The 14,071-nt window shown below is 38.3% G+C and overlaps 1 protein-coding gene across 3 annotated transcripts in view; it reads right to left on the bottom strand.

Moving 5' to 3' along the window:
- The window catches only part of FAM241A (family with sequence similarity 241 member A), a 41,918-nt gene that overhangs the window by 13,154 nt on the left and 14,693 nt on the right, over positions 1–14,071 (bottom strand). The window contains exon 2 of one of the 3 annotated variants that reach the window (XM_014463700.2): positions 5,537–5,609. In XM_014463700.2, the coding sequence (XP_014319186.1) occupies positions 5,537–5,587 (51 nt within the window). In that variant the 5' untranslated portion in view covers positions 5,588–5,609. Of the gene's footprint in view, positions 1–2,763; positions 3,612–4,301; positions 5,610–14,071 lie in introns of those variants that run through there. The other 2 variants (XM_023761792.1, XM_014463701.2) reach the window with 2 other exon arrangements.

The raw sequence follows: 14,071 nt of genomic DNA on the forward strand, positions 1-14,071 counted from the left end.
CACACACACACACACAATATTCTTCCATCAAAATGAATAAACATTATAAATGGTAACATACATTTATTCACTTTCTTAATGCACAATATATATATTTTTGGAGTAAAAAAACTCTAATGTACAACCCACTCTAGATATTCTTTGTTGATGCACTATAGGGAGAGCAAGAATGCATGAAGTTGACTTGTTCACTTGACAGATAATCTGAACACATAGTATATGCTAGAATTGTGTTAGGCAATGCCATTAGGAATAAGACAGACATGCTTTCTGCCCTTGTGAAGCCAACTGTCTAATTGAAGAAACTGCCACATAAGCTACTGCAACAGAGGATGACAAATACTGATAGGGGAAGTACAGGGCTCTCTGGATCAGGAGTCAGAAACACTCTCCTGGAGGACATGATGGCTGTGGAGACATTCAGGCTGTGGACCTGTTGGTGGGGAGGGGTTAACATTCTATACAGGTAAAGCATGTGTAGAATTCTAAGTGAGAAAGCATTTCTCTCTCAGGTGGAACTGAAAAATAAATTCAGTATTGCTGAGTCTTGGAAAGGGAGGGTGGTAATATAAGGAGAGGAAATATGAAAGAACCAGTTTACGAAGGGCCTTGTAAAACATATTAAGGAGAAAAGGAATTTATCATATGGCAACAGGAAGCCACTGAAAAGATTTAGGCCATGGAGATCAAAGTTATTGTTTGAAAGATTATTCTGACTATAAACTGTAAAAATTAAGGCAGAGAGACCATTGAGAAATCTGAGACAGCAATCTAGGTGAGATGATGATGATGGTATAGTGCAGGGGTGGGCAAACTTTTTGACTCGAGGGCCACAATGGGTTCTTAAACTGGACCGGAGGGCCGGAACAAAAGCATGGATGGAGTGTTTGTGTGAACTAATATAAATTCAAAGTAAACATCATTACATAAAAGGGTACGGTCTTTTTTTTTTTTTTTTTAGTTGTATTCATTTCAAACGGGCCGGATCCGGCCCGCAGGCCGTAGTTTGCCCACGGCTGGTATAGTGGGAATGGGGAGAAGTGAAAAGAGTACCATTTTAGGAATTAAAATAGGCAGGGCTTAGTGACTGATTTTATAGATGGGCAGGGTGGGAGGGGATTCTGCCATTTGCTGAGATTGGAAACAGAAAGAAGAAAGGGTTTAGGAGAAGGATCCTGAGTTCCTTTTTTGAACAGACTGAATTTGAGGTACTAAGGGAAAAGCAAGTACAAATGTTGGGCAAGCAAGTGAATGTTTAGATCTGATACTCTGTGCAGTGCTCTTTACTGGAGATGCAGACAGGAGAGTTTTTAGTATGAAATGGTAACGAAAGCCCTGGGAGCGGTGATGTTGCCCAAGGCAACGTGTAGTGATGAGAGAACAGGCTGTTGGGAAAAACCCTAAGGAACACCAAAGTTAGGGAGAGAAATAGGAGCTCTCAGTTCAGCAATAATTTTGAAACCATAATTTGTACATTATTTTATATTCTCCTTGGCCAACTCTATTACCAGAAGTACTAACAGCTATGAAAGTCTTATTTGATTTTTGCCCTTCTCTTACCTTACAAAGCCATAAATTGGCAATGAAAGCATTTAAAATTAATCTACAAGCCAAACAAACATCCCTTGGTTGCTCAATACCTAGCTTTGGCTATGCTGAGCTTTCTACTCTACAACAAATCTTTACTCATGCTGCAATTTGCCCTCCCTCAGTTCTGTGGCTGTTTCTTATTTCTGATTGTCTTTAATGGATTTGCAGCTCAGTGACAGCCAGGAGAGATTTTCTCTGATCAAAATGTCTGACTAAACAGAAATATGTCTGTCAAAAGATGACCCTGGTCCATAATTTCCACATGGAAAAGATCAAAATACATTTTTGGACGGGCCCAGGGGGATTTGCCTCAATATACTTCCTTTTGTATCTGTGGGAGTAGAAATGGGTATGTGGTCTCCAGAGTGGCTAATCACTGGTGTGCAGATATATGTTTAACAATTGGCTGGCCAGGAAAAAAGAGCCCTGAGTTGTTGTGTTTGCCAATTTTTAAAGTATAAACACCACCACAACCACCACCGACAACTGCAAGCTACCAACTCAATGTCACTGAAAACAGAGTAGGGGGAAATGTACACAGTTAGCTTTTGCAAGCCAGTGTGAGCTAGCTCCAGCACATTAATGGACCAAGAATGGTCTGACTGGCCGCCAGGAATGGGAAATTACCTTGTATATAACAGCTTAGGATATGAGAAGGGCAAATTCTAATACTGAATTTTTATTCTGATGAAAATTGATTCATTCACCTATATTCAGTTTATTTGTAGATCTTTTGCCTTTGAATTAAAAGCTGGTGGTATGAGTAATGTATCAATAACTTAGCATTTGTCAACTTATATATATTTTTTATAAGTGATAAGTTTCTAAAATTGATTTGTATATGAAATTGAAATAATTAAGAATCATTTTCAATCTACTTCTTTATACCATGAACCAAAGAAATGACCAGTTTCTTTTTATTTTGGGGTATCAGAATACTTTGCATTCTAATATATTTCATTAAAAAATATTTTATTTCCAGCAAATAAGCAAAGTTTGCCTTTTCCTTATCAAAGCAAACACTTTGATGGTATACTGATGTAACGAATAATATATGCAGAAAGAATAGCAGCAAAATATCTAATTTCTTTATATAATTTAATATATACACTATTAACACATTGTGCAGAAACAGTATTGTTAGTATACTAAATAATTACTATTAAAACTTACTTTTAAAATACTTTCAACATCAGGCACTGGTGGAACCAGAGTTGTTATTATGCATACTATGTATTTTTCACATTCCAAAGGGAAATTAAAATTCCTGGTAGCATAGAAAAGAATGCACATTTTAATATTTAATGCAGGTATAAAAAATCTCATGGCTTCTATTAAAAACTTCACAATTCCACTGTGCACAAATGAAGACAGCTTTTCAAATAACTTACACTTGGCCGAATTTATAAAGGTGACCATAAACATACTGCAAGCCCAATGAAAACACAATGGTATAATACAAAATCTTTTTTCAAAGTCACTTTAAAAGGCCTATATTTATACAAATGTACAATATGTTTTAGTACCTAATGACTGGTATTTTTGTTCAGGATTATCTGATTTAAAAAATCTAACTTGAATATTTTTCATTAATTTTCTGCTTCAGAATAGAAAACATCGAGACTTATAGAATAAATTTAAAAAACAGGATTGGGTAAAAAATTCACAAAGTGGACTAGTATACACTTTACATCATTTAGTGATTGCCCTGCCAAAGGTAAAAATGCCCCAATGTTCCATTTTCCTCTTATTTAACTTGAATTTTTAGATAATTATCTTAACTACCTCTCCTTTGTATATATAGAAACTCTTTGAGACAAAAGTGTAAAAATTGTAGGTTCTCTGACAAAAATCCAAAGTGTCACTAAGCCATTTTCCATTTGCAAAGTGTATTTAAAGAAATGCTTATCTATACTAATAAAAGGGTAATATGCTAATTAGACCAGATGTCTTCCGGATGTCCTTCCGGACAAAGCCACGGTGGCAGGGGCCAAGGCAGAGGCAGTTAGGGGCGATCAGGCCAGCAGGAGAGAGCAGTTGGGGGTGATCAGGCTGGCAGGGGAGGGCAGTAAGGGGCAATTAGGCCAGCAGGGGAGGGCAGTTGGGTGCGATCAGGCCAGTAGGGGAGGGCAGTTGGGGGTGATCAGGTCGGCAGGGGAGGGCAGTTGGGGGTGATCAGGTTGGCAGGGGAGGGCAGTTGGGGACAATCAGGCCAGCAGGGGAGCAGTTAGGGGGCGATCAGACCAGTGGGGGAGGACAGTTGGGTGCAATCAGGCTGGCAGGGGAGGGCAGTTGGGGATGATCAGGCTGGCAGGGGAGCAGTTAGGGGGCGATCAGGCCAGCAGGCAGAGGCAGTTAGGGGTGATCAAGATGGCAGGGGAGGGCAGCTAGGGGGCAATCAGGCCAACAGGGGAGCAGTTAGGGGGTGATCAGACTGGCAGGCAGGCAAGCGGTTAGGAGCCAGCGGCCCTGGATTGTGAGAGGGATGTCCGACTGTCCCTGTGGGATTGGGCCTAAACCGGCAGTTGGACATCCCCCGAGGGGTCCCAGATTGGAGAGGGTGCAGGCCAGGCTGAGGGACTCCCCCTCCCGTGCACAAATTTCACGCACTGGGCCTCTAGTTTCAATATAAAATCCCAAAGTGCTGAATGAAGACACATTAATCATTCCACTTTAGCCTTACAGGAATATTATTACAATTGGCTGTTAAATTCCATTTAAGCATTTGGTTTTTATTCTGTAATACTGTAATTTCCAATACATATATCAAAGAAATGAACTGACCCCCCACCCCCTCAAAACAATAGTTAAGTATTTCAGCTATAATACAAATCAATTTTTTTGGGGAAAAAGTAATTCATGCCAAGATAAATTTATTTTTAAAGTCTTAGAATAATTTTTATAAAAGAACTATAAAATATAAATTTTGAAAAAACAAAAACACTGCAAATGTCTCTCTCTAGGAAAAAATATGCAACTTGTTAGGTACAAGAAAATATAGCATTACTATGGGATATAACTAACTATGGATCTGGCTTATGAGACTTTAAAAACTCACAAAAAGTAATTAGCACCAAAATTATCTAAAACTTCAAATGATATACTGAAGTGATTCCAGGCCCACATGTTTCATTGTAAAAAAAGTTATATTTAACTTGGGAAGTTTCCCAAGCAATAAGAAATATATTATTGTCAATCTGTAGAAGATGTGCTAACTTTACTGATTTTCAAAAAGATGTTAAGGTAGTGTATAGTAATTATCATATACAATGGTCTGGGCTGAGCAGGGACAATAGAAGTCCAAATTATTTCCCAAATAATATGGGGTTATTTGGTTGGAGTGGGTAGGGAGAAATTCCCCAAGTACAACTTATTTTTAGCTTATTGTTTCATCATTTTTCTTCTAAAATATTTTACTGGAGCTCTTTATAAGACCCATATTGCCCAATTTGAACTCCATATCCTGTTATTTTCCCTGCTCACTTGGTGGTGGTATTTAAGATTTGGCATGGAAATAGGGATATTTAAAAATGGGCACAGATTATAGTATTAAAACAAGAGTTTTGAATAAGCTACAAGATGTATATTGAACCCTGTTATAATCAAGAGTTGAGTTTTATTTTAAACAATATCCACTTATAATTATATTATAAAACAGCACACAATTTGAAACAAGGCAAACTTTTTGGCTTTCATGTCGTGAAATATATAACTTCACTAATTATTTTTTATATGGCTACCAAATGTCAACCAACAGCTCATTCGGCCATATTTTAATGTTGTACATAAATAATGACAAGGCAAAGAACAGCAACTAGTCCAAAGGCTTGTAGGCCAAGGAACCACAGCATAACCCAAAAGAAAATGACGATCACTGGTTCCACAATCCGTTCTCCAAGGTACATCCTCGTAAAGCCCATGTTGATGAGGTTTTTGTTCAGCTCACCAAAAAGTGTTCCCATCTTTTTGTAGTCATCTCCAACAGCATCGCCAGCATGGTTCTGTGATTCTTCACAATCCTTTAAAGACAAACAGACAAAACAAAACATAAACATGAAAATGAGAAATAGGTGAAGGTTTTTAAGAATAAAGGCTATCTCATAATTCTTCATCTCCCAAAGTACTGGAAGTAATGATTATACTTCTGATAATCATTCAATAAATACTTGGAATGTTCCTTTTGATCGACATATAGAACAACTGTGCCTGTGCTCACCTTTCAAGAATGTGGAAAGCACTGATTTATTTTCTGTGAAAATCAGCATTGACTGGATCTTCAACTACCAGAACACTGATTTACAAGATGAAGGAAGGACCTGATTAATATTCATTTTCTAGTTTCCTGGAATTGCACAAAGACAGCTAGCTGCTTACCTGAAGAGCCATGTTTGTATTGCTCTTATCAGTGGCCACAATTTCAAAACAACATTTTCCCAGCAACCTCCTTTTTTGAGGCAGGGCCCTGGATTTGTAAGTAAGCTTTTTTTTTAGTGTGTTCCTTTGACACTAAGACTTTAAGGATCCTAGCCTCAGCTGACTGGAGCATATCTTGCTGCTACTATTGAGCAATCCTTAGTCATTACTGCTATGATCTTTCAGCCTTTGCCTCAGCTAAGGAGACTTCAGCATAGGCCCTTGCATAGTTTCCTGTCTAAATTCTACAAATGTCTTAGATGCCTCTTATTAATCTCATAGAGAGAAATACATAGTTTACAAATAGAAATAATTTTGTACAATAAGCCCAAAAGTTCACCTAGAAGTTAAGTCTGTTCCCCAGAAAATGTCCATGTGTACCCAATTATACATGACAAGAGAAAAATTCTGAGATACCCAAAAATTATCCAGCTGCCTTCCTATCGACACTTGCAGATTTACCACTTTCACATCATGCAATGAATAATGATCCTTGAATTGTTTAAATCACCCAGAGCTAGTAGAAAATTCAACACTGTAGTAGGGTCCAGCCTTTTCAACATCACAAACTTTTTGCTTTGGCTGTGATTGCTACAGGACTGAGTGGGATAGCTTCTATGTTTGCCCTTCAATCCATGTCATTAGAAGTTTCTCTCTGCTTGACTTTTTGTTAGTCTCCTTGTCTTCAAAGAAGCTGACACTTTAACAGCTCAAGCCACTTAGTTCTTGTTCTTTAAGATCACAATTGTGGTGAAAGGAACATGCCTGACCCATGACCAATAACCGTCATGGATTTTCTACCATCGTCATCTATAATCACTTTTAATTTCGTTTCCAGGTCAATCACTGGACATGGTCTCTTACTGGCAACATTAGCAGTGGATTTTGTAGGATTAGGACCCATGATGAACAAAACAACATGAGATTATATCAAGCACGAGAGAAAATGATGCATGCAAGAGATATAGCAAACACAAGATATATGAGGCTGCTGCCGGTGTAACACAGGCATACTATTTTTTTATAAGTATAAAGAATACATTCTAAATGATAAAAAGTATAGTATAATACATAAACCTATAACATAGTCTTTTATCATTATCAAGTATTATGTACTATACATAATTGTATGTGCTATACTTTTATACAACTGGCAGCGCAGTAAGTATGTTTACACCAGCATTGCACTACTACATGGTGATGGCTATGATGCAAGTATGCAATAGGAATTTTCAGCTCCATTATAATCCTATGGGACCACTGTTGTATATGGGGTCTGTCACTGACTGAGACGTTGATATGTGGTGCATGACTATAGAATATGCTCCAGTGATCATAGAAAGGTTGCTTTTATAAATAAAATTTTTTGATTGAATATGATTATGGAGAGACAAACATTAAGGAGGAATAGCAATAACAGAAAAAATTTCAGTCTGTTTCAGAGGGCTTTTAGACTGAAAAGTCTTCTCCGAAAAAATACTGGAACTTAATCTACTCTACCATCTCACTCAGCCTCTCAAAGGAAAGACATTTCTTGAAAAAGATCTTGTTACTTTCATTTAAAAGGGCAGGAGTCTCACATTTGCAAAACACCAACAAGAGAGTTTCATTCTGTAATAAACACATGAAATACATATTAAGAAAGTAGTTATGTATTTTAAAAATTTCTGATTGCTTTCATTTTCTCCTTGCAGTTTAGAGCTCACAGTCTACCATTTCCACTATGAATTCATAGCCACATGATCTCCCCACTCCCTGACTTACAGTAGCCTCCAATTTCCCTCTTTCTTCTACTGGGCTAAAAATTGTGCTCAGAGATATTATCCTGGTGTTCTTAGTACTTCTTCCATGTTATCAATCCTTTCAGTCACCTCTTGATAACTGTCCATCCAATTCCTCATATTTATTGCTCCAAATCTTTGCCACTTTTCTATCTTCTCCCTCCTAGAGGTATTGCTATTTCCTTTTAAGGTTAACAATGAATCATAATCCCAAATGTTCCCACCCATACATCTAAGTAGAAAAATGGATTTTATACTGTAACACACCTTTTCATTCCTAAAGCAAAATAGAAATCCTGATTAGAACTGAAACACTTGTCTATTAGTCACACTTCCTCTTAAGACAAAGAAAGGCAAAGTTATTACAAAATCAGAGTCACGAATCAGAATCTGAAGCACTAAATAGATGACTGATTCTTTTTTTTTACTCTAATTTATTTTTTTAAATAAATCTTTATTGTTCAGATTATTACAGATGTTCCTCTTTTTTCCCCCCATAGGTCCCCTCCACGCAGTTCCCACCCCACCCTTTGCCCTTACCCGCCCCCGTCCTCATTCATAGGCGTACGATTTTTGTCCAGTCACTTCCCACACCCCCCACACCCCTTTCCCCCCTGAGAATTGTCAGTCCACTCCCTTTCTATGCCTGATTCTATTATATTCACCAGTTTATTCTGTTCGTCAGATTTTTTATTCACTTGATTTTTAGATTCACTTGTTGATAGATATGTATTTGTTGTTCATAATTTTTATCTTTACCTTTTTCTTCTTCTTCTTCTTAAAGAATACCTTTCAGCATTTCATATAATACTGGTTTGGTGGTGATGAACTCCTTTAGCTTTTTCTTATCTGTGAAGCTCTTTATCTGACCTTCACTTCTGAATGATAGCTTTGCTGGATAAAGTAATCTTGGTTGTAGGTTCTTGCTATTCATCACTTTGAATATTTCTTGCCACTCCCTTTTGGCCTGCATAGTTTCTGTTGAGAAATCAGCAGACAATCATATGGGTACTCCCTTGTAGGTAACTGACTTTTTTTCTCTTGCTGCTTTTAAGATTTTCTTTTTGTCTTTTGCCCTTGGCATTTTAATTATGATGTGTCTTGGTGTGGTTCTCTTTGGATTCCTTTTGTTTGGTGTTCTCTGCGCTTCCTGGAAGTCTATTTCTTTCACCAGATAGGGGAAGTTTTCTGTCATTGTTTCTTCAAATAGGTTTTCAATATCTTGCTCTCTCTCTTCTTCTGGCACCCCTATAATTCGGATGTTGGTACGCTTGAAGCTGTCCCAGAGGCTCCTTACACTATATTGATATTTTTGGATTCTTTTTGCTTTTCCGGTTGGGTGTTTTTTACTTCTTTGTATTTTAAATCTTTGACTTGATTCTTGGGATCCTCTTGTCTGCTGTTGGATCTCTGTATATTATTCTTTATTTCAGTCAGTGTATGCTTAATTTCTAGTTGGTCCTTTTTCATATCCTCGAGGGTCTCACTAAATTTATCAGCGGTTTCTAGAAAATTCTTGAAAAACCTTATAGCCATGGTTTTGAACTCTATATCTAGTAGTTTGCTTTCCTCCATTTCTGTCATTTGTGATCTCTTTCTTTGTCTCTGCATTTTTTATGCTTCCCTGTGTTGATAGAGTGGCTTTCTGTGCTAGGTGTCCTTTAGGGCCCAGTGGCTCAGCCTCCCCAATTACCTGGGGTGGACACTCTTGGTGCACCCCTTTCTGGGCTGTGTGCACAGTCTTGTTGTAGTTAAGCCTTGATTGTTGTAGGCATCACTGGGAGGAATTGACCTCCAGGCCAATTGTCTGTGAGAATCAGCTGTGTCTACAGTGGGAGAACTTCTGTGCTGAAGATACCTTTATGGGGCAAGACTTGCTTTAGTGGGGCTTTGGTGCTCACTGAGTCTGTCCCCTGAGTGTGTCCCTTATGGATTTGAGGAGTTGTAATCTGGATGGTCCCACTCTGACCACTGGGTTCACTGGCTCTTGGATCTCTAAGGAGGTGCTAATTTAGCCTCTGCCTGAGGCTACCCAGCAGGAGCTATGGAGAGATCTGCAGATTCCTCTTCCTTGTTTGGATTTTGGAGGTGCCCAGATGAGGCCCAGCTGTGAAGCAATGCAAGCTGCTGTGGGGCCTTGGGCCTTCTTTTGGATGTTCTGGGTCTTTCTGACCCAGCTGCAGTTTGTTAGGTAATTTTAGATCTCAAAGGGCCAGGCCATTCATATGCAAAAGCCTCTGGGCACAGCTTGGGTGGGGCGGGGTCTCAGGGAATCCACAGGGCGGAGCAAACAGCTATGGCTGATCCTCAGTCCTGCCCTAAGAGGTCCCGGGTCTCAGTGTTCTGGTAATCACTGCAAGCACCTCTGAGAGAAAGCCGCCCTCGAGTTCCGCCCGCTGCCAGATAGTCCAGTTTCTCCCCGTATGACTCTGGGTCCCCAGAGACTTGCCCGGAACTGGAGTCAGGGCCATCGGGAGCTTGTGTCTCCCTTCCGATTGCAAAAGACACCGGCATCCTCCGTTGCCAGCCCCTTTCCGAGCGCGCTCGAGCCTCCGTACCTCTGCACTTTACTTCCGCAGCTCCTCTGAGTCTCAGTGTGCTTTTCTTTTTCCTTCTAGTTGTAGAATTTCCACTCAGTCAGCCTTCCTGTGGTTCTGGATGATGTCTGTTTTGTCTTTTAGTTGTATTTTTGAAGTGGTTGTGCGAGGCAGCAATTTCAGGTGTTTACCTATGCCGCCATCTTGGTTTCTCTAGATGACCGATTCTTAAAAGCACTGGGTCTATCACTGATGCTGCTGTTATGATTTTTTCACCATAATCTATTGAAAGAATCACCCCAACATCTATGACTTTGTGAATATCTTTCTTTTAAGTCAGATTTTAGAACAGAAGTTTTAAGTGTATATCTGGACCAGTGATTTTCAACTGGTGTTCAGTAAGAATTTTTAAAACATACAACACCACATTGATTGAAAATGGGGGATCTAGGCCAATGCTGTACAGCTTTATGAATATTTGAAAATAGCCCTAGCTGGTTTGGCTAGGTGGATAGAGTGTCGGCCTGTGGACTGAAGGGTCCCAGGTTCGATTCCGGTCAAGGGCACATCCTGGGTTGTGTGCTCGATCCCCAGTGTGGGGCATGCAGGAGGAAGCCAATCAATGATTCTCTCTCATCATTGATATTTCTATCTCTCCCTTCCTCTCTGAAATCAATAAAAATATTTTTTTAAAAAGATTTTTAAAAAATTGAAAATAGTGTTAAGTTTGCTTATGCTATTATATATCTTTTCCATATCATATTTGAAGAGTTAAAGATTAACATGACTGGTATGTTTAATAGAACTCTGCAAATATAGAGTAATCCTTGTTAGAATTATGTTGTCTTTAATATCTATAGTAGGAATTTTGTCTCAGAACGAAGTTACCAATACTTAAGAATCTGACAATATTTCAAACAGCTATAAAAACACCACTTATATAACAATGTTTGGGAGCTGTCTGTTGTGTTCTACATAATAACAGCTTCTTGTTTTATATACTGCACTTTTTGTTAAGTCTAGTGACTTGGCTAATTTTTTTCTTTGCAGTTCTGAAATAACCACTATGGTGCAATTCTTATAAAATAAAATGCCTATTAAATTATCAATCAACCATCTGGACAAAGTGGGGGAAAAGTTTAATTGATTTTCATTATGATACTAAAGAATCTGTAGGAATTTAGTCTGTAGATAAAAAGAGTTTATGGGTTTATGATATTTCTTATGGAAAAAATTCTTTGAAAAACAGTATATCTATATAAAGCTACCTTGTTTTATAATGAAGTATATTAGTTATTTTAATTTTAGGTGAATGATGATACAGTGAAAATGACTACAAGTTTTCTGCCTATTGTAATAGTCTGTAGTTACATTATTCTCTCCTCTCAGCATGTTTGCACCTGCATTTTATCCAAGATGTGTTGTGCACTACCCGTGGCAAGCCTGCTCAGTCCTGCCTGGTTTGCCAGACTGACAGCTGCTTACTTCCAGGAAGCCACCCTCTGGTTCTTAGTGTGTGTCGCGTCCTCTCAGAGTACCACTGATCTTTGATTACTGAAAACTCCAACTCTAAGAATTCACAGTTCTTGACTCACAGAACAGCCTGGCTTGCAAAGTAAACCCTTTAGTTAATTTAGTTCAATTCAATACATAATAATTGAATGCATACCATGAGCAAGGTAAGTGCTGTGGGGCACGCAAAATAAATAATCCATATTCCCTGACATTAAGTTGCTTAATACATAGGAAAAGATATGTACTCAAATCACTATATTAAAACATGGCTGCACACTTCCTTACTAGTAAAAAGCATCTGTACTTTTATACAAGATTCATAGTTTTATCCTCCTAAGCATTACTTCTCAGCTCAGGAAACCTTTCAGATTTCTAGACTTGTATGGTCAACTGTCTATTCAGCATTTCCTCAGAGATGACTTACAGGAAGCTCAAACTCAACATGCCCTGTATCAGACTCATAATCATTTGTCTTAAACTTGCTCTTCCTTCAGGGTCCCCTACCTCAGTGAATGCAAATGCAAGCGAGAAGCCTGCTAGTCACTCTATATGTCTTTATTGCCTTTGTCCTTTTGGTTCAACTTTTGCTAGCTCATTTCCCTCTGAGTTTGTGTTGGAACTCCTCAGGGACTTATCTGTAGGCCTGCTTTACTTCTTACTTTATAGTCTCTCCTGATGGAGATTTTATTAGTGTTTCTATGGTCTATAATATGCTGAAGACATTCATTTTTAATTAATTAATTTTTATGTTTTTATTGATTTCAGAGAGGAAGGGAGAGGGAGAGAGAGATAGAAACACCAATGATGAGAAAGAATCATGGATTGGTTACCTCCTGCACATCCTCTACTGGGGATTGAGACTGCAACTGGGCATGTGCCCTGACCAGGAATTGAACCGTGATCTCTGGTTCATGGGTTGACGCTCAACCCCTGAACCACATGTGCAGGGTTAGACTTTCATTTTTTAAATCACACTCTGGCCAAGAAAAACATTATTGGTGAAATATATTTAATCTCCTTAGAAAAAATATCACTATAGTTTAAATTTGATTCCCCCCCCCCCATTTTTAAGTGGAATCCCCCAGAATATTCCATTTATTCAAACAAACGTATTAAACACACACATTCCAAGCATTTGCTCATCACAAAAATGCCGTAAGCCAGATGTAATTATACTCTTGGGGTGAAGCAATTTCCCAGAATCATCATCCAGCCAGGATTTGAACTCAGGAATCGTTTGACTATAAATTCTGAGCTCTTTCCAATAAACTACTCTTCAAACCTGTAAATCCCTTAGTGCAAAGGAAATGAACCGGGTATTAAAAAGAAAGCAATATATTTAAATAAATTCCTTATGAGGTGTGATTACATGATAGATACTCCTTAAGAAATTTGCTAACGGAAGTAAGTCCATAATTCAATTTATTTTTTCCTCTCACCTTTCCACAAAGGATTTGAATTTCCTTGCAGTAAGAACAAATAAATAAAATAGTAATAAAAAATAAACAACTGCAAGAGGGGATAGGTGAGAAAGAATTGAGAAATCTGACTGGGGAAAGATATGTTGTTAACACAATTACTAAAACTGAGCCTTACGTTTGGCTCTCCCTTCCTAGGGAGTCAAAGCAAAAGGAGAAACAAAGGCAGGTAAGTACTTCTCACTTCCTTTAGGCCTGTGCAAGTATCAGCTCAGCGAGCCCTTTCATGACTGCCTTGTTTAAAAATAACAATCCTATCCCATACCCATACTCCCTATCCACCTTCCCTACTTTTATTTTTTTGGGAAAAAAAATAACCCACTGATGTTTTGCTCATTTATTCACTGTTTCTCTCTCTCCCTAGTACAGTGCAAGATTAATGAGGGGAGAGATTTGTGCCTGTTTCTGTTTGTGTCTTTGTGTTCCAGGTGCCTAGAGCAGTGCCAGAAAAACAGTAGGAGCTCAATAAATTTTTTATAAATTAAATTTATTGGGGTGGCACTGGTTAATAACATAAGATTCAAGTGTACAATTCTATAATCATCTACATATTGCATTCTGTGCTCACCACCCAAAGTCTAGTCTCCCTCCATCACTGATATATTTGACTCCCTTTACTCTCTTCATCCTCCCCCAACCCTCTTACCCCTCAATAAAAGTTTTCAATGCATAAATGAGAAGCTATCAAGGGTATATGTATATGCTATACAGAAAAATGAGGAACAAATAATAAATACAGAAAATTTCTATAATACAA

The sequence above is a fragment of the Myotis lucifugus genome, unplaced genomic scaffold (genome assembly GCF_000147115.1).
Source record: "Myotis lucifugus unplaced genomic scaffold, Myoluc2.0 scaffold_217, whole genome shotgun sequence".
NCBI lineage: Eukaryota > Metazoa > Chordata > Mammalia > Chiroptera > Vespertilionidae > Myotis > Myotis lucifugus.